Below are 14,941 nucleotides of genomic sequence, written 5' to 3'. Positions count from 1 at the left end.
GTCTGATGATCAGGAAGCAGTGAGAGCAGACAGCATCTTTATACCAGCATGAAGGGTGGATCCTCTGTGGTCACATGACTTCACAGAAACAGCCTCAGATACAAGAAACGTCCTGTGCAGAGACGGCAGTGAGTTCAGTTTCTCTGTGCTGTGTGAGAACATGAACATCACTTTTTCTTTATCATGTTATTATATCACAACCTGTAAATCCTGCTGAAGTGATTCATGAAGCATCTCAGGGTATGAAATCCTCCATTTTCTATGTGACTGCACACGACTGCTTTTTCATCAATTAATAAAACCAGTCAGGAAATGTATTTAAGAAAGAATTGGACAGTTTTTAACATAAAAAATATCTGGCACCAGTGAATAAACGTTAGAGGAACAAACATACTGATTTCCACACAGCTGCTCTCAGACAGACACTTCCTGAATATGTCTATAAATTAGAAATTACCACTTTGCTGTGCAGCTGTGAGAGAGAAGTGCAGCAGAGTCACGTCTGTGATGTCGACATGAGCTACATGGCAAAGTGGCAATTTCTAATTCATGTCCCCAATTAGTCTCATAGAGGACATTAGTCAGCAGCTGCTGCTTCTTCATTGGACAGCAGAAGCAGAAAATAGAAAACATAATATGTGTTGGAAACACTTGTGCAAATTAAAGACAGAAAACATGTTAAGTTTTTAATGGTTGATGAGAGTTCAGGTCTTCCTGCATCAGTCAGTTCAGTGTAATCAGGTCCTGATGGGTCTCATTATGTCCCAGTGAGTCTCATGTCTGTAAGTCAAACACATGTTATATATGAGTGGATCCAAGTGGACTTTCTATCAGCTCTGACATCCATCCATGTTCTACATGTGTCAACATGAAGGAGGGGAAACCCACAAAAACATTTAGAAAGAGAGACTCAGTTCAGAGTAGAACCGGACCAGAAACCACATGAGGACGATTAGACCAGAACCAGAATGTGGTCCAGTCCAACAGACTGAGACTCAGGAGGCTGAGCAGGTCGTCTGCTGATCAGACGGGTTGGTGGGTCGGAATCTTCTATTTTTCTTTTGATGATAATATAAGTCTGAACATTTGATTGTTTGATTTAAAGACTTCTGTATGATGGACTCTAACTGCAGTGTTGAGTTAAAATATCTGTGCTGCACTCTTTATCTCTTTATCTGGATTAAATACTTGATGAAGTCTGGTGAGACTGTATGTGTGATACAAACTTGATTCACCCGTCAGCTACATGATGTTTTATTGTTGTTGAACTTTTCATGGAAACATAAGTAACTTTTAGAATCAGCTGACATCATACAGATGTTGAGTGTTTGTCTGCTGCTGTTTTCCTCCACAGCTGCTTGTTGATCAGGACAGTGTCACTCTGCTGTCTGTGCTGCTGTTGTCAGTCTGTTTCAGTCTGTTCAGGTAAAACACACCTGATATCACTTCTGATCATCCTCCAACCAGGTTTCAGGTCGACTATCATCTAAAATGTGAATCATACCTGTTGAGTCAGTTCTTCCACAGGTCTGTTTGGATCAGGTCTAAAATGTTGAACTGCTGGAGACACTGAAACATGCTGAAACATCAAAACTATGCAAAAAACAGATGTGAGGAAATGTTGAAAGTTTCTCTTTTTGTTTCTCAGTGATCATGTTTTATAATGGCTCTCGTTTTAAGTTCACATCTCGAACGATTTCCTGTCAGAGAGAAACAGAAAGTCCCTCAGAGTCTGATGCCCTGATGCTGGTAATATTTGTTGATGGTGTGCAGTTGGCACACAGTGACAGTCTGAGCAGATTGGAGGCTGATACTGGAAATATTTTGTTTTCCAGTGAACTGAAGTTTCGTCTGAAGCGTCTTCTGAACTCCAACAGGACTGAATCTGTCTGCTGGGAAGAAAAAACACTGCAGAGGATTAAAGCTCAGTTTTATACTGACTGCTGGTTTGTCACTGGACCCTGTGGGAGAGAGTCAGCAGATAGTTCAACAAGCTCTCTGAGCTTTTTAGTCTAATCGAAGGAAAAGGAAAAATAAAATGAATAATTTATAAACTGATAGTTCAAACAGTGGCTTCAGGCAAAACCTTTCACAGTGACTCAGAAAGGTGTTTGGGGAGTCATTTTGTGAATTCTTGTTTGTAAATAAAACATTTTGCATATAGGATAACAAAGGTGATCATGTGTTCAAGAACATTATCTTCTGGGTTAACATAGTAGTAAATAACATCTTAAAGGGTAAGAGAGTAGACAGTATTGGCAGCATCAAATACATTTGATTCAACATCACTCCAAAGCTTTTCAGATATGTATCACACACACACAAAAAAGAACAGATGTGAAATTGCTTCTGTATTATGATATGATATACACACCACCACAGAAACACACACGCAGGGAGGATTACACCAGGGGTCAACAACACAGCACACAATGAGGGAACACACCACCGACAGGCACCAACCACAGCCACATTTAGGCTCTCAGCTTCTCCACAGAAAGGGGACAAACACGACAATTAGTGGGCCATCACTTGTACAAATAAACAAAACACTGGATAAACATATATAAAGACAAAGAAAATATGATATGTTTACCCATTTCGGCCATAAGTGGTCATAATGACCGCACATCATTTCACAGGGTTTCATTGTTACATTTTTTGTGCTTATTTGTGAATTTACTTGTAAGTGAATTATTATATCGTTGCATTATAAAGCCTGGTTGGCACCATGAACAAACACAAACTGGAGTTTCCACCTCCGTGAAACAGCAAGCGGAGCTGTTCAAGGTGCTGAAGTGACGCGACTCTGACTGTGTATCAGGGAAAGCCGAGGAAGAATGTCTGCATCCTGAGCACCATGTGCGCAGGTGTGGACACCTTTAGTGGGGCGAAGGCAAAACCAGAGTGATTACTACAGCAACACCAAGTACAGCGAGGATGTTCCGGACCAGATGCGAGGGTGGGCAGCAGTGGAAGTAACCACCGCAGCAAAATCTCACAAAATCACTCTACTAGAGAGGACAAAAATCAGAAAATAAAACGTGACAATACTTAACGAGATTTGCAAGGCAAGACTGTGGGACAAGGGCTTCAGTAGACGACGAAATGACGAAATACTTGGGCGACGCAGACAGGGGAAGACAAAGACTTTATACACATGGGGGAAGAGAACACAGGTGAAAACAATCAGGGATTAGGGATGACGTCAGACCAGGGACACAGGAGGAAGGGCAAGTGACCTGAAACGAGAGGGAGAGATATTTTCAAAATAAGACATGAAATTTCACAAGACAGACCCCAAGACAGGACAACCTCTCCGCTGCTTTGAACATATCCCAGTCAGTGCACTCAAAACACTCCTGTAGTGCCTCCACAGCCTCCACAGACAAGTTTGTGCTGATTCTTACAGAGCAACAACAGAGCAGCTTCTGTGCTTAGCTTTGTAGGGACCCATATTAACAATATCCTGTGGTTCACACTTACGGTACTAATGGTGACACACTGCATCCCTTGTTAAAAATGTGCTGGTCTGTGCAGCAACTCAGCTGCAGATACAATGCTAGTGATAACAGTAATCATATAAAAAACTCTTTCTGAAAAGTGTTTCTGAGGTATTATTGAGTTATTTAAAAGAAGCTGCTCTGTTGTTGCTCTGCAAGAATCGGCACAAACTTCATTTACTCTCATCTGAGAATGTCATTATGCAGTGGATTAGCCAAGCAAGGAAGCTGCTATAGTGTCATGTCATTGTCCGTAACCGCTTATCCCTACTGCTATAGCTTTTCACAGTGACTGGAACAGCTGCTACAACTGCTACAGTAACTGTAGAAACTCAAGGATTTGTGGATTTTACGGCAGACTACACACTTATCAACTGCAGTGTTAACTAGATGTATAAATCACATGTAATGAAGAAACATATTCAGTTGAGTTTTCATAGTTTGACAGTAGCTGCTTGTGGCATTGAGTTTTGGTTCATGTGTTAACCTGTTAGGTAGCTTACATTTTAGGTTTAAACTGCTTCAGATGGAAATACAATGAATGTAGCTACCATGTGGATGTAAAATGTGAAACTAAATGGTGACCAGTATTAAGGTTTTTAATAACAGCATGAGTGAGCAGCAGTGACAGACTTGTTCAACTGCTAACTGAGCCCTAACACAAAGCTCACAGCCTCTGAGCCCAGTACAAGAGCTGTGGCAGCAACATGCTACTTTAGTGGCTGATGTTAGCACATAGCTCCCAATAAACAGAGTAGTTGTTGTGATTGTTCACAGCTATTTTTCTTGTGTTTATATAATTGTGAAATTAAAAGTTGTAGTTATATTTGATTACACTAAAAAAGCTCAGAGAGCTTGTTGAACTATCTATTGACTCTCTCCCACAGGGTCCAGTGACAAACCAGCAGTCAGTATAAAACTTTAATCCTCTGCAGTGTTTTTTCTTCCCAGCAGACAGATTCAGTCTTGTTGGAGTTCAGTGAACCACAGAAGACGCCTCAGACAAAACTACAGTTTGCTCGAAAACAAAATATTTCCTGTGTCACTGTTCCAATCTGGTGAGATTGTCACTGTGTGCAAACTGCACACCAACAACAAATACCGCAAGTGTCACGGCATCAGACACTGAGGGACTTTCTGTCTCTCACTGACAGGAAATCATCTGAGATGTGAACTTATAGAAAACAAGAACCATTATTAAATATGATCACTGAGAAACAAAAAGAGAAACTTTCAACATTTCCTAAAATCTGCTTGTCTTAAAGTTTAGATTTTTCAGCATGTTTCAGCGTCTCCACCAGTTCAACATTTTAGACCTGATCCAAACAGACCTGTGGAAGAACTGACTCAACAGGTATGATTCACATTTTAGATGATACTGGACCTGAAACCTGGTTGGAGGATGATCAGAAGTGATATCAGATGTGTTTTACCTGAACAGACTGAAACAGACTGACAACAGCAGCACAGACAGCAGAGTGACACTGTCCTGATCAACAAGCAGCTGTGGAGGAAAACAGCAGCAGCACAAACACTCAACATCTGTATGATGTCAGCTGATTCTAAAAGTTACTTATGTTTCAATGAAAAGTTCAACAACAATAAAACATTATGTAGCACAGGACGTTTCTTGTATCTGAGGCTGTTTCTGTGAAGTCATGTGACCACAGAGGATCCACCCTTCATGCTGGTATAAAGATGCTGTCTGCTCTCACTGCTTCCTGATCATCAGACAGCTCTGTGACGCCTGCAGCAGGTAGGAACAATTCAATATGTACAAGGTAAACAAGCTGAGGTAGAAACTATTAAATAGTTGCGCAGGACTACTGAAACACTTCACACGATATAACTTATATTAATACAGAAACAAAGTTTTAAAAGTGAAGTAAAAGTCTAATGAGTGAATGTTTTTATGTGAAGAGGAGACATTTTAGAATCTGTCTCTTTTGGATTTAAAGTTCTTCACACATTATGAAGACCTCTGTGTTGACATGTAGTTTTATGACAGAACAACATACTGGATGTAAAGATGAGAAGCACTTGACAAGAGGAAACGTCCAAAACACGCCCTCATGTACACGACACATGGGTGGACCAACTTTAGTCAAAACCAGTGTTTTCCAAGTTTCAATTAATCTGAACTGAACCCCTGACGGAAACATGTGGTGAAACAACATGACATTGAATGCAAAATCAATATTAAAACTAATTGCGGGCATGACTTAATTGTGACAGAAATTGACATTTACTTTTTAATTTTCTTCTGTATTCATTCACCTTCGTATTAACTTCTCTGTTTATATGTTGATGACGGTTCTCGGTCAAGATACAGAACTGATAATTCTCTACTTCTAGTTTATATCCCTTTACATTAAATGTTTTACTTTCTTTATACATTCATTAGCTTTAAATGCATTTATTAATGGATCTGTCTGTGCTTCTCCGTCTGCATTTTTAGGTTAATTTATTTTCCATTAACTTATTTAGTTCTTGGTTTCCTTTTTCCTTTTCTTTATGTATTTCTGCTTCATCATGTAAATGTTGGTGCTGCCAGTCACAGCACAGTATTCCAGCACTATGAGGACAAATAAAACAGCAGCATCAGCGACAGCCTCAGAGTCTCAGCTACTCTGATCTGGATCAGAACACCACATGGTGAACTGACTGTAGAGAGCTGAAGTCACGGTTCAGTTTCCCTCATGGGAGCTGATTTCACAAAGACTTTGTGTGGTAGTGAATGAAGACGGACACATTATTTATTGATCCTGTTTGTTAGTTTAAAAGAAGAAAGTCTCAGTTCATCATAAATAAAGTCGAATATCATCTGTCATCAGCTCATTTCCATGATGAAGCAGCTCCATGAGTCAGTCTGGTGTCAGCAAAGTGCTTTTTAAACACTGTTGGACATTTGATTGTAATTGTGTTGAATGGTGTCATTGTGTTAGTTTCCTTCATTACAGATGAATTAAATGTAGTTCTGGTTCTGATTCTGTTTCTCCAGACACCAACACCAGACGTCACCATGGCAACAGGGTGAGTAACACAACCAACCTTTAAAAGTGAATTCAGACAGACAGTAAAGTGAAGCTGCAGACACACATATACACAGCAGTCTGTACACACACAACAAAGTGACATGTGCATGACTTTAACAGCAGCACATGTTGATGGAGGTCACAGTGTGTTCAGCCTGAACACTCATTATTCTGCTGAGCTGTTTTCTGGTAGTTAAATATCAGTTTGTAAGTGTTGCAGAAGTGAAGAAAGGTTGAACACAACTACACTGATGTGAACATGATGCCTGCAGAGAGACAGACGGGGGAAAGACACACATGCACTGCTGGATGTTAATGTGGTAGAAATGTAACATGTTGGTCTCGTGTCTGAATCAACACTCGAGTCACTTCATGTAAAAGTCACAACAACAATCTGACTGTCAGACCTGAAACTTTTCTGGATCAGCAGCAAAACACTCGACATCCAGCAGATGTGACTGAAAGAAGAAGGTGAACACGACGTGCCGTCGTTCAGTGTTTGTGCCTCGAGTGTTAATGTTCAGTGTTCAACAATCATCACGTCTCCACTGACAACATGTTTTATAGAGACGCTGTTTGACTGTCTCATCATTCATTACCTGTTTATAGAGCAGCTTCACCTTCTACTTATTCACAACAACTACAGATGTTAATGCAACCCAACACAACAGCTCAGCCACATGTCAGCCAGCTGTTCTGGTTCTGGTTCTGGTGTCGGCCGTGTCTCCTGCACTAATGGCTGTTCTGTGTTGAGACGTGTTGTTTCAGTGCTCTCTCTCTCTGACAGCATGTCATGACTGATGTTGTGTTGCACTTTCTGAACTGTTTGATATGAAACTTGTCAGCAGTGTGTTGATGGGTAAAGACTTGTGTGTCCCTTGTGTTGTTGCAGTTGCTGCATTTTCCACAGCTGAAGTTTCCTTCTAGATGAAGACAAGTGTAATCAGGTTTCAGGTTTCTAAAAGTGTGTCTGTGATTGTTGGTGCTTGTTGAAGTGACAGGATGGGGGACTGTGCTGATCTCAGCCTGTGATGGTTCTGAACTCAGGATGTGTCAGAGTTTGTTGATGATGTCCTGGAGTTTCTGCTGACAGTGACTGAATTCAGTTGTTGTCATGTCTCCTGTTGCGTTGTCCTTGTGTCTGGTTTTTGGTTTTTGGGTTTTGATTTCATGTCCTTTTTTTTTTATGTCTTGTTGTGTTCTGTGTTTTGGTTTTTCCATGTCTTGTGTCTCATGTTCTGATTTTTCCATGCCCTCATGTGTCCTTTAAGTTCTCCTGTGTTCTCCCCTCTGGCTCCCTCTGTCTGTTGTCTTGTTCCCTCCTGGTCTGTTCCTCTGTGCTCCTCCCCCTCATTATCTCACCTGGCTTCCTTCCTCCTCTCTCCTCACCTGTTCCTCGTCATGTCATTAGTGTCTGTGTATTTAGTCTCTGTGTTCCCCTCACTCCTTGTCCGGTCATTGTTTTCTGTTGTCTGTTGTCTGTTTTCTGTTGTCTGTTCCTCGCTCCTGTCCATGCTCCTGTCCCGTTTGGTATGTTTTTGGTTTTGAGTTTTCCATGTTTGAGTTGAACTTTGATTTTTTGATTTGTACTTTGTCTAGCTGTTTTCTTTTGCTATTTGTCTCGTTCTTGGTTGTTACTTTGTCTTTTGCCCTTTTTTGTCTGCTTTTGTTTTTGTAATCAGCTTTTTAATAAAGCTCGCCTTTTGTTCTCCTGATTTTGCCTCCGGTGTTACTGCATTTGGGTCCAGCTTTCCCTTCCATAGTTTTCCCTTTTAACCCCAACCTGACAGAATGACCAGACCATATAAAATGGACCCAGCAATTAATGGTTTGGAGATAATCCAGTGGTACCAGGACTTTGTTACAAACCCCACCAGTAGGGCTCGTCAAATTGCCGCAAGCAAACTTTTCTTTGAAGCTTATGACTCAACCCATGCCACAGCTTCAACCTCAGCCCATGCCACAGCCGAAATGTCTCCTTTCTGGTGAACCCGGCTGGCTTACAAAGTACCCCCACCGAGAAAGCGACAAGCCCGTCCACGTCCTGGCTCCCTGAAGTCAGGCTCAGAGGCTTCAGGCCATGCCTCAGCTCCAGCCACAGCCAAGCTCCCAGCCCAGGCCGCAGCCGCAGCCGAGCTCCCAGCCCAGGCCTCAGCCGAGCTCCCAGCCCAGGTAGCAGCCGCAGCCGCAGCCGCAGCCACAGCTGAGCTCCCAGCCCAGGCCGCAGCCGCAGCCGCAGCCACAGCTGAGCTCCCAGCCCAGGCCGCAGCCACAGCCACAGCCACAGCCACGGCCACGGCCACAGCCGAGCCCAGGCCGCAGCCCCAGCCACAGTCGAGTGTCCAGCCCAGGCCGCAGCCACAGCCGAGCTCCCAGCCCAGGCCGCAGCCACAGCCGAGCTCCCAGCCCAGGCCGCAGCCACCGCCGAGCTCCCAGCCCAGGCCGCAGCCACAGCCGCAGCCACAGCCGCAGCCACAGCCGCAGCCACAGCCGCAGCCACAGCTGAGCTCCCAGCCCAGGCCGCAGCCGCAGCCACAGCCACAGCCACAGCCACAGCCACAGCCGAGCTTCCAGCCCAGGCCTCAGCCACAGCCGAGCTTCCAGCCCAGGCCTCAGCCACAGCCGAACTTCCAGCCCAGGCCTCAGCCAAGCTCCCAGCCCAGGCCTCAGCCTCAGCCACAGCCGAGCTCCCAGCCCAGGCCTCAGTCTTAACCCCGTCAACACCTGCCAGTGGCCCCCAGTCGGCGTTCCGGTCAACACCTGCCAGTGGACCCCAGTCGGCGTTCCGGTTGACACCTGCCAGTGGCCCCCAGTCGGCATTCTGGTCGACACCTGCCAGTGGCCTTCAGTCGGCGGTCCGGATGGCGCCTGTTCCTGCACCTCGGTCAGTGGTCTGGCCGAGGCCTGTTTCTTCTCCTCAGTCGGAGGTTTGGCCGAGGCTCACGCCACGTCAAGTTCCTGCACCTCGGTCGGAGGACCGGCCGAGGCCCATGCCAAGCCTAGTTCCTGCACCTCGGTCGGAGGCCCGGCCGAGTCCCACGCCAAGCCCAGTTCCTGCACCTCGGTCAGAGGACCGGCCGAGGCCAGTTCCTGCTCCTCGGTCGGAGGACCGGCCAAGGCCCATGCCAGGTCCAGTGCCTGTTCCTGCTCCTCGGCCAGAGGTCCTGCCGAGGCCCACTCCAGGTCCAGTGCCTGTTCCTGCACCTCGGTCGGAGGCCCGGCCGAGTCCCACGCCAGGTCGAGTGCCTGCACCTCGGTCGGAGGCCCGGCCGAGTCTCACGCCAAGTCCAGTGCCTGCTCCTCGGCCGGAGGACCGGTCGAATTCCATGCCAGTTCCAGTGCCTGCTCCTCGGTCAGGGGTCCGGCCGAGGTTGTTTATTGCCAGAGACCCTTCATCGGCTCCCAGGCCACCAGATCCCGGCAAAACTCCCTCGGTGGTTCGGCCCAGGCCCTGGAGGGTTTCCCAGCCAGTGGTCTGGTCACCTGTGGGTCTCAGCCCATGCCTTCACCGCCGGCCTCCAGTGGGTCTCAGCCCACGCTTTTGCCGCCAGCCTCCAGAGGGTTCCAGCCCTCGCCTGCGCCTGTGGCCCCCAGTCGCCAGCCTCCAGCGCCTACACCTTCGCCTTCGTCACCAGCCTCCAGCGAGTTCCAGGCAGCACCCACGCCTTCGCCACTGGCCTTCAGTGGGTCTCAGCCCACGCCTTCGTCGCCAGCCTCCAGGGGGTTCCAGCCCGCACCTTCGCCTTCGTCGTCGGATTCCAGTGAGTTCCAGGCCGCTCCTATGTCTTCGTCGCCGCCCTCCGGCGAGTTCCAGGCCGCTCCTATGTCTTCGTCGCCGCCCTCCGGCGAGTTCCAGGCCGCGCCTATGTCTTTGTCGCCGCCCTCTGGCGAGTTCCAGGCCACGCCTACGCCTTCGTCGCCGCCCTCCGGCGAGTTCCAGGCCGCGCCTACGCCTACGTCGCCGCCCTCCGGCGAGTTCCAGGCCGCGGCTACGCCTTCGTCGCCGCCCTCCGGCGAGTTCCAGGCTGCGCCTACGCCTACGTCGCCGCTCTCCGGCGAGTTCCAGGCCGCGCCTACGCCTACGTCGCCGCCCTCCGGCGAGTTCCAGGCCGCGCCTACGTCTTCGTCGCCGCCCTCTGGCGAGTTCCAGGCCGCGGCTACGCCTTCGTCGCCGCCCTCCGGCGAGTTCCAGGCCGCGGCTACGCCTTCGTCGCCGCCCTCCGGCGAGTTCCAGGCCGCGCCTACGTCTTCGTCGCCGCCCTCCGGCGAGTTCCAGGCCGCGCCTACGCCTTCGTCGCCGGCCTCCAGCGAGTCTGAGACCGCGCCTACGTCTTGGTCACCGGTCTCCAGCAGGTTTCAGCCTGCGCCTTTGCCTTTGTCCCTGGTCTCCAGTGGGCTCCAGCCCTCGCCTCCACCCTCCTGGCTTTGACTCTGGCCCTCCTCCTGACCCCCTCCACCCTCCCGGCTTTGACTCTGGCCCTCCTCCAGACCCCCTCCACCCTCCCGGCTTCACGTGGACTTTAAATTTATGTATTGAGGGACATCTAGGAGCTGTCCCTTAAGGGGGGGATTCTGTCATGTCTCCTGTTGCGTTGTCCTTGTGTCTGGTTTTTGGTTTTGGGTTTTGATTTCATGTCCTTTTTTCTATGTCTTGTTGTGTTATGTGTTTTGGTTTTTCCTTGTCTTGTGTCTCATGTTCTGATTTTTCCATGCCCTCATGTGTCCTTTAAGTTCTCCTATGTTCTCCCCTCTGGCTCCCTCTGTCTGTTGTCTTGTTCCCTCCTGGTCTGTTCCTCTGTGCTCCCCCCCCTCATTATCACACCTGGCTTCCTTCCTCCTCTCTCCTCACCTGTTCCTCGTCATGTCATTAGTTTCTGTGTATTTAGTCTCTGTGTTCCCTCACTCCTTGTCCGGTCATTGTTTTCTGTTTCCTGTTCCTCGCTCCTGTCCATGCTCCTGTCCCATTTGGTATGTTTTTGGTTTTGAGTTTTCTATGTTTGAGTTGAACTTTGATTTTTTGATTTGTACTTTGTCTAGCTGTTTTCTTTTGCTACCTTGTCTCGTTCTTGGTTGTTACTTTGTCTTTTGCCCTGTTTTGTCTGCTTTTGTTTTTGTAATCAGCTTTTTAATAAAGCTCACCTTTTGTTCTCCTGATTTTGCCTCCGGTGTTACTGCATTTGGGTCCAGCTTTCCCTTCCATAGTTTTCCCTTTTAACCCCAACCTGACAGTTGTAAAGATGATTCTTTGTGTTCTTCAGATGTGGCTTTAGGTTTCAGCAGCTCAGCTCTTGAAGATGTTAATTCCTAGTGGTAGACTTTATCTATTGTAGATGGGCGGGTCCACTGATCCTGTATGTGCTGACAGCTACATCACAGAATGCTAGAAAACCATTTATTACATGTTTCTGTTGTTAATGAAGCTAAATGTGGAAACTTAAAGCAAAGTTCTGCCTTTAAAACTGGAACCAACTTTCACCTCAAACCATTTTCAGATAGTTTCTAATGTTGTGATTTGATTGAAGTGTTTAAAGATGTAAACCCTGTTTATTGTTTCATACATTCTGTAAATCACTTTGAATTCCATGTGTTTGACTTCAGAGGGTTTTAATACCTTCTCAAAATCAGGAGAGGTCCATTACAGCACCAGAACACTTTAATATACACCTGTCACATTTTGTTCTGTTCAGATCAGTAAATAGACGTTTTATTAAAATTTATTTGATTTAGCTTTTTCACAATTAATATAAAATAAACATATTGAGACGTACAATGAGGGGAGGCTGAAGTCTGAACATGAAATTAAATGTTTAAATGATCTCCTTCTTCTACAGGAAAACAAAAGGCTCAGTGAAATACGAGGACATCATCTCTAAGAGTCTTCTTGTCCGTTCAGGATCTCCTGCTGTCTACCAGCTGAGACCAAAGAAAGAGGAGATTGGATCTCTAAGAAGAATGACTCTTGGTGAAAAAGATCTGAACAAGACAAACAGAACCATCTTACTTGTTGGAGAAACAGGAACAGGAAAATCTGCTCTGATCAACACTCTGGTCAACTACACCATGGGAGTGAAGTGGGAGGATGATGTCTGGTTTCAGATTGTAGAGGAGGAGAAGAGAAACCAATCAGAGAGTCAGACATCAGATGTGTTTGTGTACCAGATCTTTGGATGTGAAGGTAAAACTCTGCCCTACTCTCTGACCATCATCGACACTCCTGGATACGGAGATACCAGAGGGACTGAACATGATGCTGCAGTCAGTCAAAGATTATTAGACTGGTTCCGCTCAGCAGATGGAGTTCATGAGATTAATGCAGTGGGTCTGGTGCTGAAAGCAGCTGAGAATCGACTGGATGATCGACTGATGTACATCTTTGATTCAGTGGTGTCTCTGTTTGGAAAAGACATGGAGCAGAACATCGTCGCCCTCATCACACACTCAAGTGGTACAGCATATAAAAATGCTCTGAAAGCTCTCGAGGCTGCAAACATTGAATGTGCCAAAGATGAAAAGAATCAGCTGGTTCACTTCCTGTTTGATAACTGCCAGCATGAAGACAGGACAGAGGACACAGAAGAGCTTCAACATGCATTTACAAAAACAACTAAAGGTCTGAAGAAGTTCACAGACTTTCTGGAAAAAACTAGACCAGAACAGCTGAAAACAACTGTGGAGGTTCTGAATTCACGAATCACACTGAGAGCCTGCATCCAAAACCTGAAAGAGAGGATTCAGTTAACTGAACTAAAACAGAGACAAATCCAACAGACCCAGGAAGCTCTGAAGAAACGTGGAGAAGAGATGAAGAAAGATGAGGAGTTCACTGTAGAAGTTGATGAGGTCTACAAAGAGAAAATCAATACTAGGAAGAGGTGGTGGGCGTTGTGGTTAAATTACGATGGAGCTGTCTGCTGTACAGTCTGTGAGGAGAACTGTCACTATCCTGGATGCACACTGGCCTGGTATCCAAAACACTGTGAGGTCATGAAAGGTGGCCGCTGCACTTCATGTACCAGGAAGTGTCCTGTGTCAGATCATGTGAAAGTAGACTGGATCTATGTGACCAAGACAAGAAGAGTTAAAAAGACCCTGCAAGATCTGAAAGGGACGTATGAAAAGGAGAAATTGGAGTGTGACAAGAAAACAAGCATTTTGGAAAAACTACAGGAGGAAATGGAAGAACTTGAGAAAAAGAGAGATCAGATGTTGGATGAATCCTTCCATCATGTTGTCAATCTGCAGCAGATCGCTCTGAAAGTTGATTCACTGTCCACTCATGTCCACTTGGACTTCCTGATTGAGAAGATGAAGGAGAAAAGAGACACAGAGAAGATCCAGAAACTGGAGGAGATGAAGAGACGAGTGGAGGAAGATAAAGGATTAGTAGCAGCGCTGCAGTACAACTTTAATAAACTAACATCAGCATTTAAAGGAGCAAAAACTAAGTGAAGAACCTGTCAGAGAGCAGACAGTGTAGAAAACATCTTCACACAGTTGATATAAATGTTGAAACATGACAACATGTTGTTGAGTGTGTTTGTATAAAGTGTTGATGTGATAACTTCATCAGAACATTGAAATGTGATCACCACAGCTAACAGCTCTGCATTAAATGGAGTGAGGACGCCCCCTGGTGTTTCATGCTGAATACAACAGCTCCCTCCTCTATATCACACATTTAACACAAAGTCACATCCTGCTGTAGAAACACACATTATTTGTGCTGACATTGCTGTTACAATCATGTTTCTCTCCAATATAATCAGGCTTCTGCTCACATGTTTCTGCTGCTGCTGGTCTGAATAGATGTGTCTTATATATCCACCATGATATTATAATGTTGAAGTTGTTGTGAAACTAAATAGAAGTAAAGTGATGATAAAGGAGTTCAGCCTGGAGGGGTTAAAGCTCTTCCTGTGTGTTGTGACTGTTTCTCTCTTTGTGTGAGTTGAATGTTTTTAAGGTTGATCTGATGTGTTTTTCTGTGATTTATTGTGATGTTACTGTGATGTTGACACAAGTGTCAGTAACACATCACTGACATACTTCTGCTCATATAAAGCAGTTAAACATGATGTTTGTCATGTTCATCACTGTACAGAGGACTCTGAGTCTGGAGGGTTTCTGAAGAGTCATGTGATCTACTGTCCTTTGATTTGATTGGTTCTCTGGTTCCTTCATGTGTCTTCATGCTTGTAGAATATCTCAGATGACTCAGTCCACGTGGAAACATGTTGATCCATATTTTTAGTGATTGTAATATATTGTGTTATTCCACATGAAGTCATGTCCTGACTGATGCAGTGTTCAGTGAATCATTAATAAAATCTGTGCTTGATGAACTCAGTTTGTTCAGAGTGTCTTCACTGGATCATCAGCAGCTTTTTCACTCTGTTGAATCTT

The 14,941-nt window shown here is 45.7% G+C and overlaps 1 protein-coding gene across 2 annotated transcripts; it reads left to right on the top strand.

Annotated features, from left to right (window-relative positions):
- Positions 1–5,198: 5,198 nt before the first annotated feature.
- Positions 5,199–14,941, top strand: LOC119029694. Of its 2 annotated transcripts, none has more exons than XM_037116749.1 (3): positions 5,199–5,259; positions 6,505–6,536; positions 12,370–14,941. In XM_037116749.1, the coding sequence occupies exons 2-3, from the start codon at positions 6,526–6,528 to the stop codon at positions 13,985–13,987; spliced, it is 1,629 nt and encodes a 542-aa protein (XP_036972644.1). In that variant the 5' UTR covers positions 5,199–5,259; positions 6,505–6,525; the 3' UTR covers positions 13,988–14,941. The 2 variants fall into 2 exon arrangements, with proteins under 2 accessions (XP_036972644.1, XP_036972643.1); XM_037116748.1 differs by having other exon boundaries at positions 5,250–5,284.

This window comes from Acanthopagrus latus, chromosome 12 (assembly GCF_904848185.1).
Source record: "Acanthopagrus latus isolate v.2019 chromosome 12, fAcaLat1.1, whole genome shotgun sequence".
Taxonomy (NCBI): domain Eukaryota; kingdom Metazoa; phylum Chordata; class Actinopteri; order Spariformes; family Sparidae; genus Acanthopagrus; species Acanthopagrus latus.
This window is presented reverse-complemented; position numbering and strand designations above follow the sequence as displayed.